At 38.9% G+C, this 23,447-nt stretch overlaps 1 protein-coding gene across 9 annotated transcripts in view; it reads right to left on the reverse strand.

Annotated features, from left to right (window-relative positions):
- Positions 1-23,447, reverse strand: part of LOC128691776 (A-kinase anchor protein 9) — a gene marked incomplete at its 5' end in the record, with an annotated part of 128,610 nt that overhangs the window by 63,810 nt on the left and 41,353 nt on the right. For 6 of the 9 annotated variants that reach the window (XR_011394112.1, XM_070100978.1, XM_070100976.1 and 3 more), the window contains 5 exon segments: positions 3,713-3,816; positions 4,056-4,256; positions 9,209-9,355; positions 12,434-12,538; positions 22,612-22,779. Coding sequence is in view for 8 of the 9 variants with exons in the window: in XM_070100978.1 (XP_069957079.1) it covers positions 3,713-3,816; positions 4,056-4,256; positions 9,209-9,355; positions 12,434-12,538; positions 22,612-22,779 (725 nt within the window). 9 annotated transcript variants of the gene reach the window in all.

A 23,447-nucleotide genomic window follows, 5' to 3' on the forward strand; every position in this document is an offset into this window, starting at 1 on the left:
CAGTGATAGTGTGACTGATGGTAAAAGTTTTTTTTTTTTTTTTTGGGGGGGGGGGGGGGGGGGGGGGGGGTCCCATCACCTTGCCTTGGTGGGAGATGGCTAGCATGTTAAAGAATAAAAATAAGTAAAATATAACATTCAGTCCTCATCAACAATTTAATTTTTTCTTGATCAATTAAAAAATAGAAATACACCACACAAACATCGAATGAACATATATACTGTTTTTCAAATTAACTAAGAAAAAAATAACAGCCTCTCACCTGCTGTAGTGAATCTCATTGCACCATGCAAAGCACCATGCATTTATGTTGCTGCACAAAGCTTTGCAACGCACATAGCATATACCTTCACTCATGTTGTGCAAACTACCACAATCACATCTCTTGTTCATTAAATTTGAAGCTTAAATTAGAATTTTAAACTGTCTTGAAAATCTTCAGCTTTTCTGATATTCTCTCTAAGGACTAATTCTACATTCATAATAAGACAGCAAACTTCAAGCATATCATTAAAAATATTCAGCCCTCAAGATACAGTGTGTTATTTGTTGAGTTTTCAATCGCTTTCCCTTCCACTGTCACCACCACCTTGGCAACACTTAAGAATCAACTGGGTTTTTAGCGCACCTTGAAGGCTGACAACACTGAATATGATACATGTGATATGTGAGAAACTTAATCCTACAAAAAAGTGTTGAGCGTGTTTACATTCAGAATGAGGGAGAAATTATGGCAGCATGCATCTTTTGTGATTCTTATTTTCCTATACAACTAAGCATCATTAATGTAACCCCTACATTTTACAATAATATTCAACAATGCAAATTATAAATTTGCATATAAAGCATACAATAACCAAAACAAGTAAATTCAAGATAATGTTGAAAAATGCTGTGAAGTTACAGTGTGCTGCATGCATCATTCTTGCCACCTTTGAACATCATTATAAAATTTTGAAATATTATTATACTTAAATAAGGTTCAACAATGCAAGGTTAATTTTATAAGTTAGCACATTAAAGCAAGGAATACACTATATTCATCCCCCGAGGTTGAAGTGCATTATCTGCTGAATTTTCTTTCTTTTTCTCCCTTAACATGTTGTATCATTACTTTGTGAACTTCTGTGAAGCAGGCAATTAAACAATAAAATCATCTTGAAAATTTTAAGCTAAATTTGCAAATGAAATTATTATCAGTGATGAATGCCAAACTTTCTCTATACATAATAGACTTTCACACTTTTGTTGTGTTATCATGTGACAGAGGTGTAGGTGGAATATTACAGTTTTTAACACTCAAGTGTAGTATAAAACTTGTTAGGAAAACTATGTAAAATAATGATTTCAGTGAAATTTTTAGGCATTTTTTAGCACTGGCCATCTCCCACCAAGGTAGGGGTGACTGGACAAAGAAAACATTTACACTGTTATTCATTTAATCATTGTCTTGCCAGAAGTGCACCAACAGCATAGTTCACACGCCCCTCCAAACTGCAACATCCCCACCTCTCCTTCAGAGCTCAGGAACTATACTTCCCACCTCCAGGACTTGAGTGTGGCTAACCAGTTTTCCTCTATACCTTTATCAGTGTTACCTTTCTCACACTCCAATAGAATATCAAATCATAAAAACCACTTACCTCCACTCACATAATCACTGTTTTGCCAGAGGCATGCAGATATGACAGTATAAATGTCATTTTAAACATCAAATATCCCAAACCCCTCCTTTAGAGTGCAGGCATTGTACTTCCCACCTCCAGGACTCAAGACCGGCTAACTGATTTCGGTGATACTATTGTTTAATTCACGTTTACAAAAGACCATGGTAGGACAGAGGTGTATTTTTGAATCATAACTGTATGAGCTCTGCTGGTCCAGAACCAAGCGTGCAGGAGTATCAGTGCTGTACCTGTATAATGTATATTGATGTAGACGATTATTTTTTATTTATTATCACACTGGCTGATTCCCGCCAAGGCAGGGTGGCCCGAAAAAGAAAAACTTTCACCATCATTCACTCCATCACTGTCTTGCCAGAGGGGTGCTTTACACTACAGTTTTTAAACTGCAACATTAACACCCATTAACTTCCCATCTCCAGGACTCAAGTCCGGCCTGCCAGTTTCCCTGAACCCCTTCATAAATGTTACTTTGCTCACACTCCAACAGCACATCAAGTATTAAAAACCATTTGTCTCCATTCACTCCTATCAAACACGCTCACGCATGCCTGCTGGAAGTCCAAGCCCCTCGGACACAAAACCTCCTTTACCCCCTCCCTCCAACCTTTCCTAGGCCGACTCCTACCCCGCCTTCCTTCCACTACAGACTGATACACTCTTGAAGTCATTCTGTTTCGCTCCATTCTCTCTACATGTCCGAACCACCTCAACAACCCTTCCTCAGCCCTCTGGACAACAGTTTTGGTAATCCCTCACCTCCTCCTAACTTCCAAACTATGAATTCTCTGCATTATATTCACACCACACATTGCCCTCAGACATGACATCTCCACTGCCTCCAGCCTTCTCCTTGCTGCAACATTCATCACCCATGCTTCACACCCATATAAGAGCGTTGGTAAAACTATACTCTCATACATTCCCCTCTTTGCCTCCAAGGACAAAGTTCTTTGTCTCCAGAGACTCCTAAGTGCACCACTCACCCTTTTCCCCTCATCAATTCTATGATTCACCTCATCTTTCATAGACCCATCCGCTGACATGTCCACTCCCAAATATCTGAATACATTCACCTCCTCCATACTCTCTCCCTCCAATCTGATATCCTATCTTTCATCACCTAATCTTTTTGCTATCCTCATAACCTTACTCTTTCCTGTATTCACTTTTAATTTTCTTCTTTTGCACACCCTACCAAATTCATCCACCAATCTCTGCAACTTCTCTTCAGAATCTCCCAAGAGCACAGTGTCATCAGCAAAGAGCAACTGTGACAACTCCCACTTTATGTGTGATTCTTTATCTTTTAACTCCACGCCTCTTGCCAAGACCCTCGCATTTACTTCTCTTACAACCCCATCTATAAATATATTAAACAACCACGGTGACATCACACATCCTTGTCTAAGGCCTACTTTTACTGGGAAATAATTTCCCTCTTTCCTACATACTCTAAATTGAGCCTCACTATCCTCGTAAAAACTCTTCACTGCTTTCAGTAACCTACCTCCTACACCATACACCTGCAACATCTGCCACATTGCCCCCCTAGGATGAAAATGAAGAGTGTACTGTACTGTATAAAGGGAGGCATGCAAATGTAAAGTAAATGCTTCCATAGTGGACAGGAACTTAATAAAACTGCTTTAATATTTTATGAATATTATAGAACAGGGAAGATGCAACTATATGAAACAAAAGAGAAATCAATATGATTAAGTTACAGAATTTCTCCAAGATATTAATAAACTCATGTGCTCCACCATTACCTACACAACTGTCCTTAAATTGAAATTCCAGGAACATTTTTTTTTTTTAACCCAACAGTTATCTTCCGCCAAGGCAGGGTTAACCAAAGAAGAAAATACATTCACCAACATTCACTCATGCCATCTTATGTAAAATATTATTGCAAAGACAATTTCTGGCTTTTGTACTCCTCTTCAAAGTCTTGTTAAAAGTCATCTTTCTTTGATACACAGAAAAAGATTTAAAAAAAAAAAAAATAAAATAAAACACTCACTGTAGTGAAAGATCCTCAGCAGAATGTGAAGCAGAGGATACAGACAACTGCAAAGCTTCCAGTTCCCGGGTAGTTCGCTCCACACGTTCTTCGATGGTTTGAAGCTGGTAAGTGTAAATTAAGAATATTAACTTTTATTTTATTTCTTATATGTAACTTTATTTCATGTTTTACTTGACTAGAAAGAGTACGTAATTAAAATTATGTCCCTTTAAAAGAAGTTACTTGATTTAATGTATAATAAATAAATATATTAAATGAAAAATGTTACTTTCATTAAAAAGTATTAAAATTCCTCATCGGAAGATTGACACTCAAATGCTAGACAACTGCAGCCAATTACCAGTGTTTGATTTGACACATTGTGTGTGCCTTGCCCGTACTCATCTCTCAGTTCCATAAAGAGAGAGGCATTAGCAAGTTGAGCATCAACCTCCTCCTCCTCCTCTTCTTCTGACTCAACTCGTGATCCCTGAGTGAGTAACTGCTCTCTGCTGTGCCCATTACCTTGTTCGCTTCTTGCACACTGATGTTCCTCTAGCTGCTTGGTTTATGTTATAAAGTTTCAGTTAAATCTCAGAAAAACAATTCAAGAGTAGAAGGCCAAAGAAATATATATTTGATTACCAAATATCATGCATATACCCAAAATACAAGGAGGTCCCTGTAAATACAGCACCACTTCTTGGTGTTCCACATTTCTGTTGTCTTTCAACCAAGCCGTTGTTCCACCTGCCAGCAAAAATCATTGGCAGGTGGAGCACAATAAACAATGGCTCAATTTAAAGCCAACGAAAATGTGGAACACTGACAAGAAGGTGCTATACTATGACACACTACTATGCAAGAAAGCAAATTTTTCTATTACAGAACAATATGCAAATAGATATACGTCTCACTTTAATATGTATCTAAAGTTAAGGAATCATTTCAGAAAAGCAGAATAGTTCATCAGGCTTATTTTCTAAATATGTACCACAATCATATTTATGGATACTTAGCACTGCCTACCACTTCATGCAAGTAATTCAAAAGTCTGCTTTTGTTTATCATGCTCATGTATGCAAAAAACCAGTCTGTCTTACTCAAAAATGCAGTAATTGTGTTATTAGTTTTATATCCTTTTCCATAAGATCATACCAGAGAATATAAAAATTGTATAATTTAATTCCTCACTCTAGAATTTTTGCACATACATACATACTGTATGTATGGACACCGAAGTGTAACTACACATGAAAAGTGATGCAGAAACCTGTTGCAGCAATGGACACTGACTCTGACCTTGCAGTATCAAACTTTTGGCATAAATTTAACATTGCAGATGCCATCAACTATGTCAGAAGTACATAAAGTGGACATGCCATTGGAGCGTTAGCAAGGTAATTTTTATGAAGGTATTTCGGAAAACCGGTTAGGTGGACTCGAGTCCTGGAGGTTGGAAGGCAGTATCTGCACTCTGAAGGAAGGGTGGGGATGTTACAGTCAGAGGGTAATCTGATAATGATGTCAGTACATTTCTGGAAAGATGGTGACTGAATGAATAATAACTTTTCTTCTTCTTTGGGGTCACCATCTCTTAATGGGAGATGGCCACTTAATTAAAAAAAATATCTTATTTTAACCCTAGGTAGTAGGTTGGTAGACAGCAACCACCCAGGGAGATACTACCATCCTGTTGTGTATAACGAAAGCCTGTAATTGTTTTACAGGAAGGTAGGATTGCTGGTGTCATTTTTCTGTCTCATAAACATGCAAGATTTCAGGAACATCTTGTTACTTCTACTTACACTTAGAGTAGATCACACTAAGCATGCATGTACAAGCATATATATACACTCCCCTCTAGGTTTTCTTCTATTTTCTTACTAGTTCTTGTTCTTATTTCCTCTTATCTCCATGGGGAAGTGGAACAGAATTCTTCCTCCGTAAGCCATGCGTGTCATAAGTCAACTAAAATGCCGGGAGCAAGGGGCTAGTAACCCCTTCTCCTATATACATTACTAAAGTTAAAAAGAGAAATTTCTTTTTCTTTTTGGGCCACCCTGTCTCAGTGGGAAATGGCCAATATGTTGAAAGAAGAAGATCTTATTTTAACCTGCCATCTTTAACCTTTTCTGGGTCCAGACCTCCAATCTGAAACTTGTCCACAGGGTCCAAGAATTTTCAAAAAAATTTTTTTATTTTTTTCTTATGAAATGGTAGAGAATCTTTTTCTGAAGGTAATAAAACAAAAAGTATTATATATGATGGAAAACTGATGAAATTATGCTCTTGTGAAATTTGCTGCATCAGCGATATTTACGCACTGGTGATTTTGCCCACTTTGACTCTCCTTTTAGGCCAATTGTATTATTCCAGTCGACCAAATTCTTAGCTATTTCGCTAGTATTTTATCGGCTGAGCACAAGAAATCTCCCAGTCAACTGTTTCAACTACCCAATAAAGTGACTGGAAATTGGTAATTTGGCCAATTTCACACAAAGTTCAAAATATTCCAATTTCAAAATAGGGTCCAGAATAAACAATGCAGACATTCCCGGCACTAAAATAACATTTCCTCTGTTTATTATGTTTCCAGGCTTTACATATGAATTCCATTTTGATTTTTTATTCACATCAAAAAAATAAAAGATTTACTGTTAAGCAATATTGTAATAATTGTATAAATAACATCAGCACATTCGTGAACTCACATTAGACCCACCAGCTGTGTATTGAATGCGTAACATCATTTGTTTACTCTTGAACATCAGCAAAAATTTATTACTTCTGCTAATTTGAGGTCAGTTTCAAGCCATTTTCAATACTAAAACCAATCAAAATCATCTCTATTTCTGTAATATATCTTCCTTTCTATCAATTGAGACCAAGAAACTGGGAATACATCTGTAAAAAACGTACAAAAGAACACCGAAAAAGTCGCTGTTTTAATCCAAAAATATGGTCGCAGTTTTTTTCCCTCATTATGCACTGCGTATTGCAGGATTTGTTTTATGTGGCGCACGCTTACTGCATAGACGTATTCTCTCATATCTAGGCCCAAATTTACCACTCACAGATTATCCGAGTGAGCTGAGCTAATGGTGTAGAACTACGACTTGGACCCCAGCTTCAGAGCCTTAGAACTACGGGACGGACTCTCGAAGGGTTAACAAGTATCCCACCAAACTATTGAAACATTGAATTATTTCATTTCATTATTATTGTGCCGTTTTGTTAGTTGCATAAAAAAATCATTAAAAGTAAACAATAATTTATTAAATCCATTCTTTCCTAAGGAAGCAAATTTACATTGAAATCTAAAGCATTTAATAAAAACAAAATTTTCTTTACCAATAGCTTAGCTTCAAATATTCTTTATTAAGCTGTGAAATTCCATGGTCCTGAGGTGGCATATTCTATACAAGAGCAGCTCACTATCTCCCACCAAGGCAGGGTGACCCAAAAAAGAAAGGCTTTCGCCATCATTCACACTATCACTCTCTTGCCAGAGGCACACAGATACAACAGTTCGGATGTTCATCCAAACAGCAAATATCCCAAATCCCTCCTTTAGGGTACAGGCACTGTACTTCCTACCTCCAGGACTAAAGTCCAGCTGAATGGTTTCCCTGAATCCCTTCACAAAATATTACCCTGCCCACACTCCAACAGCTCGGTACCAAAAACCATTTGTCCCCACTCACTTCTATGTAACACCCTCACACATGCCTGTTATATGCCCAAACCCCTTGCACACAACATCCTTAACCCCCCTTCCCCCTATGTCCTTCCCTAGGACAACCCCTCCTTCCCTCCACTGCAGATTTATACATTTTCCAAGTCATCTTATTTTGCTCCATCCTCTCTAAATGACAAAAACTACCTCAACAACCCCTCCTCTGCCTTCTGAATATTACTTTTAATAACTCTGCACCTCCTCCTAATCTCCAAACTACAAATTCTCTGTATATTTATACCACATATTGCCTCAGACATGTCTCCACTGCCTCCAGCCTCCTCCTCGCAGCAACATTCACAACCTATGCTTCACATTCATATTAAAGAGTGATTGTACCACTATACATTCATTTTTTTTTTTTTTCAACAAGTCGGCCGTCTCCCACCGAGGCAGGGTGACCCAAAAAAGAAAGAAAATCCCCAAAAAGAAAATACTTTCATCATCATTCAACACTTTCACCACACTTGCACATTATCACTGTTTTTGCAGAGGTGCTCAGAATACAACAGTCTAGAAGCATATACATATAAAGATACACAACATATCCCTCCAAACTGCCAATATCCCAAACCCCTCCTTTAAAGTGCAGGCATTGTACTTCCCATTTCCAGGACTCAAGTCCGACTATATGAAAATAACCGGTTTCCCTGAATCCCTTCACTAAATATATACATTCATACATTAAAATAATTAAAATTCTTCTAATATAAATTATCTCAAATTTTGTTGATGTAGTGTAATATGACAGCTCTTGAAATACCATATGTGATGATCCCTGTGGAATAATTTCTCAAAATGCAGACTGTGAAGAAAATTTGTACAAAGAAGCTTTACTGATTCTCATATTAAAAATTCAAATTTACATTGAGGTATGCTCTCAATAATTATGCCATTCAGTACAGTGGACCCCCGCTTAACGATCACCTCCCAATGCGACCAATTATGTAAGTGTATTTACATAAGTGCGTTTGTACGTGTATGTTTGGGGGTCTGTTATGGGAACAAATTCGGTCAGTACTGGCACCTGAACATACTTCTGGAATGAAAAAATATCGTTAACCGGGGGTCCACTGTATAAGGAAGATAAAAACTACGTGGTACCTATACCTTAAGATACCTCCTGGAAAATCTAGATCATGTTAATAATAGCAATAGTTGTTTTTGAAGAAAGCTATACCATTATCCTAGTATAAAGAAGAATATCAGCATTACTAATTACAGTACATATGATACCATACAATTTACAACCACGTAAGTCCGACAAGTATTTCACTCAGGATTGCCATGCTTTGTTTACCAAATTACATTTGATAACATTATAAACTATCATGAAATAAGCCAAAAATGCAATACATTCTCATAAAAAAGCTAGTGTAATACAGTACAGTCTCTCCTCACTGAACAACAGAATTCTGTTCATAAGACAATGTTAGTAAATGAATTCGTCACTGAGTGAGGAGCATACTATAACAGTAGTGGGTTTTGTTTCAGCCATCTTTGATATTGTTTTAATGTCACCTTTGAACCATTTATAACATTTCTGGTACATTTTTAAATGTTTATACAGTAGTGTACTGTATATTGTAATAAACAGAATAGAGGAAATCAGCTCTAATATACATTACATATTTGGGTATGCATACTGATCAGAGAGCTGGTCGTAAGTCCAAGTTGTTGGTAAACGAGTACGTCGCTAAGTGAGGAGAAGCTGTACATGCTATTGTTGCTCAGTGTTAATGCACTCTGAACAGTAACACAGTAGCACAAGTTACCTGAGTAGCAAGATCCAGGGACTGCTGTCGTGCCTGGGAGAGGGAAGTTTTTAAGTTCTCGATCTGAGCATTCAGGTCACCTTCCTCCACACACTTGCTGTCAACTTGAGCCTCGAGGGACTGGATTATTTCTCGCAGATCCCATATCTAGTGTACAAAAACATGTGCATGAAGTACTGTTATATAATTTACAGCTATGATGAATATAAAAAAATAGTTTTAAACAGAGATGCATTCCAAAATGTTATGTATCTGAGATAGTGTAATAACCATTTGAATGTTTAGTGCTACAAACACCTGATAAACAGTAATGAGCATATAATAATCAAGCACACACTACAATTCATCACAAGCACACTCTGCAAATAAACATTCATCAAATGCCACAGCATAACAAAGCACAAACTGTATGATTTAAGTATAAATGAAGGGAAACAGAGAAAAAAATCTACATTCATATTTATAAATATACACTGAAGTGAAGATAAGCCTGGAGGCCGTGGAGATGTCATGTCCGAGAGTAATGTGTGGTGTGAATATTATGCAAAGAATTCCTCAGAAAGCTGAGGAAAGATTGTTGAGGTGGTTTGGAAATTTATAGAGGACAGAGCAAAATAGGATGACTTGGAGGGTGTTTGAAGGGAAGGAGGGGTAGGGGTTGTCCTAGGAAAGATTGGAGGGAAAGGGTAAAGTGGTTTTGTGTGCGAGGGGCTTGGACATCCAGTAAGCATGTGTGAACGTATTAAGAGACTGAAGGCAAATAGTTTTTATGATTTGATGAGCTGCTGAAGAGCAAGGTAACATTTATGAAGGAATTCAGGAAAGCTGATTAGCCAAACTTTGAGTCCTAGAGGTGAAAATTACAGTGCCTGCACTCTGAAGGAGAGGTAGAGATATTGCAGTTTGAAGGGGCATCTGAACTATAGTGTCGGCATGCCTCTGGCAAGATGGCGATAGAGTGAGTGATGGTAGGTTAAAGTGTTTCTTCTTTTTTCAGGTCACCATGCCTCAGTGGGAAACAACCAGTGTGAATGATGGTAAAAGTGCTTCTTTCTTTTTTGGGTCACCTGCCTCGGTGGGAGACGGCCAGCATGTTGAAAAAAAAATACGGACATAAACATACATACATGCATACTCACTGAGACAGATAAATACACACACACAAACTAGACAAAGTGCAGAAGCATGCAACAAGACTAGTTCCAGAACTAAGGGGTAGGAGCCATGAGGAAAGGCCAAAGGAATTAACTCCAACTACTGTGGAGGACAGAAGATCAAGGGAAGACATGATTAAAACATACAAAATAATCAAGAGGAATTGATAGGACAGACAGGGACACGATGAAAACAGGTAATCAGGGGTACAGCTAAAAGGTAAAGACACAGGGATATTAGGAAGAATTTCTTCAGTCTCAGAGTGGTCAGGATGTACAATGATCTGGGTGAGGAAGTGGATGACACAGGCTCCACACAGTTTTAAAGTAGGTATATGACAGGGCTCACAAGGCTAAGAGGGAGTGACTCTGATGTGGCAAACTAAGAGGCAGAGCAAGGATCTCAGAATCAATTCCTGCAACCACAAATAGGTGAGTGTAGAGTGGACCCCCGTTTAACGATCACCTCCAAATGCCACCAATTATGTAAGTGTATTTATGTAAGTGCGTTTGTACGTGTATGTTTGGGGGTCTGAAATGGACTAATCTACTTCACAATATTCCTTATGGGAACAAATTCGGTCAGTACTGGTACCAGAACATACTTCTGGAATGAAAAAAGATTGTTAATCGGGGGTCCACTGTACATGCAGGCACACACTTATGCATAGGGAGGCAAAAAAGAAATGCAAGAGAATAAAAAAAATACAGAAACAAAAGGACAGAAGAACAGAAGTAACCAGACTGACCAGAAACAAATATACTAGGATGAGGAAAGAGGTTGAAAGACAATTTAATAATGACATAGCAGCAAAGGCCAAGTCTGAATTGAAATTGCCTTACAGCCATATCAGAAGATGATGGCAGCAAAGGACCAGGTCAAAGAAGAGCTCACAAACAATGACAAGGAAGTCTGTGAAGTGTTGATAAAATGATCTGAAGATGTCTTTTCAGAGAGTAATCTCAGAGAGACTAAGTAACACGAAATGAAGGGGGCACCCACAGGTACTGGATGCCATCCACACAACAGGAAAAAAGGTACAGAAACTTTTGATGGACCTAGATACATTGAAGACAATGGGACCTGACAACATGTTACCATGGATTCTGGAAGATAGTGCAGTAACACTGTCTCAACCACTAGCTATGATCTACAATAAGTCACTGGGTATTGGACAGTTACTAGAAATCTGGAAGACAACAAATGTAGTCCCTATATTCAAGAAAGAAGTTAGACAGGTGCTAAACTACAGATGAGTGTCTCTGACAAGCACACCTTGCAAGGTAATGGAGAAACTTATCAAGGGTAGAGTGGTAGAACACTTGGAGAGAGAGCCGATTCAATAAACAATAACCATCAGGGTTTAGGGATGCCATATAATGTCCTACTAACTTGGAGCTTTATGAGAGTAATAGATATACAACAAGAGAGAAAGGGTAAGGTAGATTGCATTGTTTACACCACAAGGTGTTTGATACTGTGCTCCACAAGAGGCAGGGCAAAAAAATGGCATTAAGGCCATTAAGCTAAAAGCAAAATACATCTACATTTTTACTAGCTATCATTTTCATTCACTGGCTACATCTCATATACAAAACTGAAAAATCCTAAAACACTACTGTACCCCGAACTAGTAATAATATAACTGTTATATTCTATTACGAAGAATCTTTCTTATACTGAATCTAAAGTACATAGAAAGAAATCTCTACGCATAATAAGAGAAGCCAATATACATGGAAAAGAAGCTTTATACATAATAATATAGTGTAATAGACGCTAGTAACAATCCACAGGTTTTTTGGGGATTCGAGAGGTAGACTGTCATTAACAGATCCCAGTCTGAATATTAAAAGAAATAAACTGTGGACAATAAGAAAAGCTTCAATAAGGAATGTGATAAAAACAACTTAAAAAATGCTTACACAATCATGCATGACTGATCTATGTTTTTCCAAAATGTGCACAAACTTTGAGTGCATTACAGAAAAAATAAAACAATTAATACTGTTTAATACAGAGAAGCACAACAATGGTAAGTTGCTAAGTTCTCACACATTACATTATTACCTTATCAACAGCGGCTTTATGTTCAACTTGAATTTCCTCTCTACTGGCAAGAGCGTCCTGAAGTTCTTGGGATTTTTCCCGCAACTGTCGCTCTAAATTCTCCACCTATGACACAATACCACAATTGTTGCAAGAGGGAATAATTTAGCTATTGTCTTCTGATTAATTAAAAGATGTATGTAAATCAAATCTGTTATATAGCAGATTACTTTCACCAGTTAAACAAAGAGTTATCACCAGCTAAAATATATAGAGGAAACTTCTATCATGCACAATGATCATGCATGATACGCAATAGTCCATCCATCAATTACTTAATCAAGCACACAAACTCAAGCGCCAAAGTTCATAAAGAGAAAGATTTTAAAAATTAGATACTACAAAAAGTGTACAATGAAAAGTATACATTATATACCACAATATGCATTATTAAAGGAAGACAACATACAAACAATAAAGTATTTATAATGTACATCATATTATAATTGAAGAATGAGGCACTTGTGCATCAATCTCAAGATTGATGAACTAAATATGACTCCAGACTGAGGGACTGATTACCTCAAACTACTCCTCATCTTCCACCATTCTTCTCTGTATTGAACTGAGGAAGCCACTTAGTGGTGAAACATTTTCTCAATAAAGATTCCCAAATGTTACACTAGTGTTTCATTCTTCAACGTGTTGGTTTTCTCAACCATTTACTTTACATATTACAGTACAAACATACAATTGACAAAATATTTATAATGTACAGCATATTACAGTACAGTATTGCATACATGGCAATTGTGATGTTCTTCATCTGTGTGTCTGAGAATACAAGACACAACAAGTTATTAAAGACGTCTACAACTTGTAATAATGTTGGCAGAATTACTGACAATATGTCAGGTGAATGGACACATGTGCAATTAATGCAACATTTTATTGTGGCAACCATTTTGTTCTCCAGGAGCTTTGTTAAACTTAAAGTTCCTGGAGAGCAAAATGTTACCACAATATAATGCCACATTAGTTGCAAGTGTGTCCTTTTACTTAAGTTTATAATATGTCTTCTGTGTAAATAAAATGCCTAATACTGAGTACACTGTTCACTGTGCAAGTGGTTACCCATATAAATACTTAGCACAGTCTACCATACAAATTCATGGCACTCTAAATCTGTTAATTTTGATTATTCAATTTTTTATTGAAAGGTCCTTTACATTTGGTATACCTTTGATGAGTTCTGAGAGCTTTTCTATTCCCAGTCATTAAAGCCTGCCGAAGGCATTAAAAAATAGTAATCGCATGCCGTCTTAGACAGCAAACCTGTCATATACATTTTCCTCTCAAATAATCTAGCCATACTTGTTTGAGTTTTTTCTCCTGCATAAATCAAATTATGTTAGACTGTATCTAACAGAATGTGATTACTCTCTCCATGTGGGTTTGTATGGTTGAAGTCGAGTTTCTTCCATTTTCATAGTACATACCATGTCTAGTACTGAAAGTGTGCTGTTATCTCTTACTTGTGTCATTTAAGAAGAGTGCTGCTGATGTAGAAAACATTTGTTTCCAATTCCAGCCACATAGGCTGCCTAGTCGATTTCTTTATGACTGAAAAATATTTTATTACAATGACTCTTGTATTCCTAGGTAGTAGGTTGGTAGACAGCAACCACCCAGGGAGGTACTACCATCCTGTGGTAGTAGGTTGGTAGACAGCAACCGCCCAGGGAGGTACTACCGTCCTGCCAAGTGAGTGTAAAACGAAAGCCTGTAATTGTTTTACATGATGGTAGGATTGCTGGTGTCCTTTTTTCTGTCTCATAAACATGTAAGATTTCAGGTACGTCTTGCTACTTCTACTTACACTTAGGTCACACTACACATACATGTACAAGCATATATATACACACCCCTCTGGGTTTTCTGCTATTTTCTTTCTAGTTCTTGTTCTTGTTTATTTCCTCTTATCTCCATGGGGAAGTGGAACAGAATTCTTCCTCCGTAAGCCATGCATGTTGTAAGAAGTGACTAAAATCTACCACTTGCCAATACAGTGGTCCCTTGTTTTTCGTAGTTCTCGGGAATCATAGATTTCGGAAATCATAGGGATATTTTCGTATAAACATGGGCTCGCTAATCATAGGTTGACTCGCGAATAGTAGTTCGTCCGGGACGCGTACGCACGGTGTGAGCCGGGGCGGCCTCCCTACCCAGCCAGTCTGGCATTGTTTACCAGTGAGCGTTCTTGTTCTTGTTTATTTCCTCTTATCTCCATGGGGAAGTGGAACAGAATTCTTCCTCCGTAAGCCATGCATGTTGTAAGAAGCGACTAAAATCTACCACTTGCCAATACAGTGGTCATTTGTTTTTCGTAGTTCTCGGGAATCATAGATTTCGGAAATCATAGGGATATTTTCGTATAAACATGGGCTCGCTAATCATAGGTTGACTCGCGAATAGTAGTTCGTCCGGGACGCGTACGCACGGTGTGAGCCGGGGCGGCCTCCCTACCCAGCCAGTCTGGCATTGTTTACCAGTGAGCGAAGGTCCCCTCACGTGCTCCTACGAAATATTTCATAATATTCCACTCATTTTAGTGGTTGAAAGTACTAAATAAGGTACTATGGCTCCAAAGAAAGCGCCTAGTGCCAAGCCTGTGGTAAAGAAGGTGAGAAATACGACTGAATTTAAGAAAAACATCACTGAACAATATGAAAGTGGCACAAGTGCGGCCGAACTGGCCAGGATGTATAAGAAACCCTACACAACCATATGTTCCATAGTGGACAAGAAAAAGGAAATCAAGGATGCTGTTGTTGCAAAGGGGGTAACTATTCTGACAAAAATGAGATCACCAGTACTCGAAGATGTTAAGAAGTTATTATTGGTGTGGATAAACAAGAAACAATTAGCAGGATATACTCTTATGACTTTGATTATTTGTGAAAAGGCTAGGCAGTTGCACAACGATCTGGTAAAGAAATTGCCTGCAAATAGTGGTGATGTGAGTGAATTTAAGGCCAGCAAAGGTTGGTTTGAGAGATTTAAGAACCGTACTGGCATACACAGTGTGGTAAGGCATGGTGAGGCTACCAGTTCAGACCACAAGACGGCTGAAAAATATGTGCATGAATTCAAGGAGTACATAGAGCCTGAAGGACTGAAACCTGAACAAGTGTTCAATTGTGACGAAACAGGCCTCTTTTGGAAGAAAATGCCAAAGAGGACCTTCATTACACAGGAGGAAAAGGCAATGCCAGGACACAAGCCTATGAAAGACAGGCTGATGCTCATGTTCTGTGCTAATGCTACTGGGGATTTCAGAGTGAAGCCGTTACTAGTGTACCATTCTGAAAACCCCAGAGTGTTCAGGAAAAACAATGTTATGAAGAGTAAATTGTGTGTGTTTTGGAAATCTAATAGTAAGGCATGGGTCACGAGCAAAATTTTCGTCGAGTGGTTCAATGAAGTGTTTGGCCCTAGTGTGAAGAATTACCTCCTGGAAAAGAAATTGGATCTCAAGTGCCTGCTAGTAATGGACAATGCACCTGCTCATCCTCCAAACTTGGATGACCTAATTTTCGAGGAGTTTGGGTTCATCACAGTAAAGTTCTTGCCCCCGAATACCACTCCTCTCCTCCAGCCCATGTACCAGCAGGTCATTGCAAACTTTAAAAAACTCTACACCAAAGCAATGTTTCACAGGTGCTTGACTGTGACCACAGACACTCACTTGACCCTAAGGGAATTTTGGAGAGAACACTTCAGCATCCTCCATTGCATAACCCTTATAGGTAAGGCTTGGGAGGGAGTGACTACCAGGACTTGAACTCTGCTTAGAGAAAATTGTGGCCAGATTGTGTCCACAAGAGTGATTTTGAAGGGTTTGGGACTGACCCTGATGAGCCTATGTCTGTTGTTAAATCAATTGTGGCACTGGGGAGTTCCATGGGGTTGGATGTGAGTTTGGAGGATGTGGAAGAGTTGGTGGTAGACCACAACGAAGAGCTCACCACTGAGGAGCTGCAAGAGCTTCAGCAGGAACAGCAACAGATCGCAGCTCAGAATCTTGCTGCAGAGGAGGAAGAGAGATGGAAGAAGGTACCTTCTTCAGAAATTAAAGAGATTTTTGCTATGTGGGGTAAGATGGAAAGATTTATGGAGTAACATCACCCTGACAAGGTTGTTGCAAGCCATGTTGGCAACATGTACAGTGACAAAGTCTTGGGCCACTTTAGGGAAGTGTTAAAGAGATGCCAGAAACAGAGCTCTCTCCACAGTTATTTTGCGAGACAGGACTCCAGTGACTCTCAAGCTGGTCCTAGTGGCTTTAAGAAACAGAGAAGAGAAGCAACCCCAGAAAAGCAATTGGTACCTGAGGTGTTGCTGGAAGGGGATTCCCCTTCCAAACTGTAAACATTCCAATCTCTCTCCTCCTCCAGTCTCCCATACACTAAGAAGAATCTCCAATAAAGGTAAGTGTTATGCTGTTAATGTTTCATTCATCATTTCCCATTGTATTGTTTATGTACTACATCTACATTTCATGTAAAAATTTTTTTGTTTTAATACTTCTGGGGGTCAGGAACGGATTAACTGTATTTACATTATTTCTTATGGGGAAAATTGATTCGAAAATCGTAGATTTCGATAATAGTAGCAACTCCAAGAATGGATTAACTACGAAAAACGAGGGACCACTGTACATGTATTGGCAAGTGGTAGATTTGAAGGTATGAAAAATAAGGTACTAGTACGTTGGACACAGTTTAAAGGTTAATAAAGTGAAAAATGGATAAAAATGCTTGTACATTTCTGCTCTTGGGGAAGTGGTGATGGTGCAAGGCAAAGAACCCAGCATGCTGACTTTTTACCATAATATGTACCCCATCATACATGTAGCAGAAAATAATGAAAGTTTCACCCTTAATAAACAATTACCATAGTACATGCTGAACATAATTAATTTGAATTATAATTACAATTATTTGATTTAGATACTTTTTGTAGTCTGCTCTAGTTCAAGAAAATGTCAATTAAAAGCCTGAGAAAACACAACTTAAGATGAAATTTAAATTCCAAGCAAACTTTAATATCTTTAATACCCATATTTATGAAGGAAGTTTTCCAAGTAGAAGACAATTTATTTAAATTAAGTCTGAATATAAAAATCTAATCATAATTAAGCCACAATTTAAAGAGAAATCTTTAGAGTATATTTAGGTTCATCTGATACTGAGTTAGGTTATTCTAGCCACAGTACTGCCTTTTATACTTTAGGTTTTATGGATGTAAACAGAAACAAGATATACAATTTAATAAATAATTGGAAATACAGCCAGGGCTCAATTAGTTCAAGTTCAAATACTGCAAATTTTGATTAAGTGCGAAAGTACTTAATACTAGTTCTTGTTCCCCAAACTCTTCAAATCATGCACAAAAATTACATACAATTCAAATAGTGCTGTATTGTAATTTTTATCTCTAGTTGTAAGACGTTCAATTAAAACCCACATTTATTATTTGTACATTATATATACAGTGGACCCCCGCATAGCGGACGCCTTGCATAGCGGACAATCCGCATAGCGGACGCTTTGTTCGCTAAAATTTTGCCCCGCATAGTGGACAAAAACCCGCTCAGCGGCCTTCGTCCGAGACGCGTCCAATGTGCGCCCTCAGCCAGCCTCACATGTGCCGCCTGTGCCATTGTTTACCAGCCAGCCTCCGCGGTAACATTCAAGCATACACTCGGAATATTTCGTATTATTACAGTGTTTTCGGTGGTGTTTCTGGAAAATAAGTGACCATGGGCCCCAAGAAAGCTTCTAGTTCCAACCCTACAGCAATAAGGGTTAGGATTCCTATTGAAATAAAGAAAGAGATCATTGATAAGTATGAAAGTGGAGTACGTATCACCGACCTGGTCAGGTTGTACAAGAAACCAAAATCAACCATCTCTTCTATTGTGGGCAAGAAAACGGCAATCAAGGAAGCTGTTGTTGCCAAAGGTTTAACTGTGTTTTCGAAACAAAGATCGCAAGTGATGGAAGATGTTGAGAGACTCTTATTGGTGTGGATAAATGAAAAACAGCTAGCAGGAGATAGCGTCTCTCAAGCGATCATATGTGAAAAGGCTAGGAAGTTGCATGACGATTTAATTAAAAAAATGCCTGCAACTAGTGATGATGTGAGTGAATTTAAGGCCAGCAAAGGTTGGTTTGAGAGATTTAAGAAGCGTAGTGGCATCCATAGTGTGATACGGCATGGTGAGGCTGCCAGTTCGGACCACAAAGCGGCTGAAAAATATGTGCATGAATTCAAGGAGTACATAGAAACTGAAGGACTGAAACCTGAACAAGTGTTTAATTGTGATGAAACAGGCCTGTTCTGGAAGAAAATGCCAAGCAGGACCTACATTACTCAGGAGGAAAAGGCACTCCCAGGACATAAGCCTATGAAAGACAGGCTTACTTTGTTGATGTGTGCCAATGCTAGTGGTGATTGCAAAGTTAAGCCTTTATTAGTGTATCACTCTGAAACTCCCAGAGCGTTCAGGCAAAAGAATGTCCTCAAGGATAATTTGTGTGTGCTGTGGAGGGCAAACAGTAAGGCATGGGTCACTAGGGAATTTTTCTATAACTGGTTACACCATGCATTTGCCCCCAATGTGAAAGATTACCTAACTGAAAAGAAATTAGACCTTAAGTGCCTCCTGGTGTTAGACAATGCCCCTGGTCATCCTACAGACGTGGCAGAGCGACTTTATGGGGACATGAGCTTCATTAAGGTGAAGTTTTTGCCTCCTAATACCACTCCTCTCCTGCAGCCCATGGACCAGCAGGTCATTTCCAACTTCAAGAAACTGTACACAAAAGCTCTGTTTCAAAAGTGCTTTGAAGTGACCACAGACACTCGATTGACTCTAAAAGAGTTTTGGAAGGATCACTTTAATATCCTCAATTGTGTAAACCTTATAGGTAAGGCTTGGGAGGGAGTGACTAAGAGAACCTTGAACTCTGCTTGGAAGAAACTGTGGCCAGAATGTGTAGACAAAAGGGATTTTGAAGGGTTTGAGGCTAACCCTGAGAGGAGTATACCAGTTGAGGAATCAATTGTGGAATTGGGGAAGTCCTTGGGGTTGGAGGTTAGTGGGGAGGATGTGGAAGAGTTGGTGGAGGAGGACAATGAAGAACTAACCACTGATGAGCTGATAGATCAACTTCAAGAGCAAGAGGCCAGACCTGGGGAAACTGGTTCAGAGGAGGGGAGAGAGAAATTGAAGGAATTGCCTACTTCAAAGATTAAGGAAATGTGTGCAAAATGGCTTGAAGTGCAAACCTTTTTTGATGAAAATCACCCTCACACAGCTATTGCAAGCCGTACTGGTGACTGTTACAATGACACTGTTGTGAACCACTTTAGACAAATCATAAAGGAACGAGAGGTACAGGCCACTATGGACAGATATGTTGTGCGAAAGAAGTCCAGTGACTCTGAAGCTGGTCCTAGTGGCATTAAAAGAAGAAGGGAAGTAACCCCAGAAAAGGACTTGCTACCTCAAGTCCTAATGGAAGGGGATTCCCCTTCTAAACACTAACACTCTCTCTCCCCTCCTCCCATCCCATCAATCATCACCAGATCTTCAATAAAAGTAAGTGTCATGTAATTGTGCATGCCTTTTTCAGTTTGTGTGTACTAAAATTAACATTTTTTTGTGGTAAAAAAAATTTTTTTTCATACTTTTGGGTGTCTTGCACGGATTAATTTTATTTCCATTATTTCTTATGGGGAAAATTCATTCGCATAGCGAACATTTCGCATAACAGCCAGCCCTCTTGCACGGATTAAGTTCGCTATGCGGGGGTCCACTGTAATTTTAAAAATTATGTAATGAATATAAATCAAGTTTCTCTCCATTACAGCATTATTTTGTAAACAATATAATTTTAAATTGTTGAATTTATCCAATAAATGCAAAGCAGAATTCTGAAATGTTTGACATACAGGACAGAGTAGATATATTACTATTATTATTATTAGTACAGTGGACCCCCGCATACCGTTGGCCTTGCATAATGTTAAATCCGCATACCGCTACATTTTATCGCCAAGATTTTGCCTCGCATACCGCTAAAAAACCCGCTCAACGCTGTTCGTCCGAGACGCGTCTAATGTGCGCCCTTAGGCAGCCTCACATGTTCCGCCGGTGGCATTGTTTACCAGCCAGCCTCCGCGGTAACATCCAAGCATACAATCGGAACATTTCGTATTATTACAGTGTTTTTGGTGATTTTATCTGCAAAATAAGTGACCATGGGCCCCAAGAAAGCTTCTAGTGCCAACCCTACAGCAATAAGGGTGAGAATTACTATAGAGATGAAGAAAAAGATCATTGATAAGTATGAAAGTGGAGTGCGTGTCTCCGAGCTGGCCAGGTTGTATAATAAACCCCAATCAACCATCGCTACTATTGGTGGTACAGCTGCTGCTGCTGCTGTACCACCGTCAGCTGCTGCTGCTGCTGTAGTACCGTCTGCTGCTGCTGTAGCATCGTCTGCTGCTGCTGTAGCACTGTCAGCTGCTGCTGCTGCTGCTGTACCACCGTCAGCTGCTGCTGCTGCTGTAGCATCGTCTGCTGCTGCTGTAGCATTGTCTGCTGCTGCTGTAGCACTGTCAGCTGCTGCTGCTGTACCACCGTCAGCTGCTGCTGCTGCTGCTGTAGCATCGTCTGCTGCTGCTGTAGCATCATCTGCTGCTGCTGTAGCACTGTCAGCTGCTGCTGCTGCTGCTGCTGTACCACCATCAGCTGCTGCTGCTGCTGTAGCATCGTCTGCTGCTGCTGTAGCATTGTCTGCTGCTGCTGTAGCACTGTCAGCTGCTGCTGCTGCTGTACCACCGTCAGCTGCTGCTGCTGCTGTACCACCGTCAGCTGCTGCTGCTGCTGTAGCATCGTCTGCTGCTGCTGTAGCATCGTCTGCTGCTGCTGTAGCACTGTCAGCTGCTGCTGCTGCTGTACCACCGTCAGTTGCTGCTGCTGCTGTAGCATCGTCTGCTGCTGCTGTAGCACCGTTGTTGGTGTGGCTTATTGAGAATACCAAGAAACAATTAACCCCAGAGGATTTACCACCCAGGATAACCCAAAAAAGTCAGTGTCATCGAAGACTAACTTGTTTCCATTGGGGTCCTTAATCTTGTCTCCCAGGATGCAACCCACACCAGTCGACTAACACCCAGGTGAACAGGGAAAAATGCCTGGAACTAGTGCTCATGTTGGTGAATTTAGAGCCAGCAAAGCTTGGTTTGAGAGATTTAAGAATCGTAGTGGCATACACAGTGTGATAAGGCCTGTTCTGGAAGAAAATGCCAAACAGGACCTACAGTACTCAGGAGGAAAAGGCACTCCCAGGACACAGTGTCTCATCAGTCATTGCTGCATCTTCAATAAAGGTGTCATTTATTCTTCATTTAGTAGAGTAGTACATGCACAATATATATTGTGCATGTACTACTCTACTATTGTGCATGTATCCTTCTCTTTGTGTGTAGGAAAATGTATATTTCATGTGGTAAAATTTTTTTTTTCATACTTTTGGGTATCTTGCACGGATTAATTTGATTTCCATTATTTCTTATGGGGAAAATTCATTCGCATAACGATAATTTCACATAACAATGAGCTCTCTTGCACGGATTAATATCGCTATGCGGGGGTCCACTGTAGTAGTATTAGCATTATTCATGGAAAAGTGCTAAACCCCTTGGGTACATATAGCATCTGGGAAACTGGAGATGATTAGGTTTCATCGAGGAGAGAGAGCAGCTTCAATTTCTTTAGTCAAAAGCCATTTACCAGCCTTAAGACACTACGCGAAGGAGCGAAACATCAATCGAATAACTATTTCTGATTTTCTAATACATGTAAAGATATAATCCTTACCTGGAAAACTAACTTCCTAACAAAGTACTTACCATAACAACAGACTAACCATTAAACTGTATATCATATACAGTACTTTTACTGCCTCTTATGAAATAATTTACCATGTAGATTTTTAAAATGCTACAATAAAAAATTACAAAATATATAAAAAAGTAGATCATAAAATTGGAAAAGGTGGGGAAAGCAGCAAAATCCCAAAAGGCAACCATTTAAAGGCTATTTAAAAAAAATATTCCTATACCTCTTTCTCTAAGTTTGAATGTTGTGTGAGCAGAACATCCTTCTCACGTAGCTGACTGGCAAGCTTGTCCTTAGTACGCATTAGATCCTCCATTTCCTGGTCACGTTCACTAGCATGCTCGTCTAAGAACTGACGAGACGATCGCAGCTGTCGGTCAGCCACATCCAGCTGAGGTTGGAACAGTTTATTGACTTAATTGTCAGAAGCAATTAAATTTTTAAGCGTTCTTTTTTTTGCATTTACAAAACCCAAATTTAAGCACTACAGCAATAATCACCTCATTAAAAAACCTCATTGTAATAAATGACAAAACGAAAAGTGAAGATAATGCTGAATGAATTATGTTCCAATGAAAATAGGAAACAATTATTTAGTACAGCAGACTGTGTAATTAATTTATTATTATTTACTGAATTCCTATAACATTCATAAAGTATTTGACAAATGAACTACTCTCAGACCTGGTCACAGAAACAATGATCCCCAGATTCAATACCAGCTCACAGATAAACAGGTGCTCCTTGACTTATGATGGAGTTATGTTCTGACAAACCCATCGTAGGTTAAAAATATTGTAAGCTGAATGTGAATATATGATAAATAAATAAGTAAATAACTACTACTGTCATTGAATAAATAAACAATTAATTACTGTAATTAATTAGCTAAATACAGTGGTACCTCGAGTTTCGAACAGCTCTCAACTCGAGCAATTATGTAAGTGTATTTTTGCAAGTGCTTTTGTAAGTGTATTTTTGGGGGTCTGAAACGGACTAATCTAATTTACATTATTCCTCGTGGGAATAAATTCGTTCGGTATCGGCACTCGAACAGAC

Source organism: Cherax quadricarinatus, chromosome 75 (assembly GCF_038502225.1).
Source record: "Cherax quadricarinatus isolate ZL_2023a chromosome 75, ASM3850222v1, whole genome shotgun sequence".
Classification (NCBI taxonomy): Eukaryota; Metazoa; Arthropoda; class Malacostraca; order Decapoda; family Parastacidae; genus Cherax; species Cherax quadricarinatus.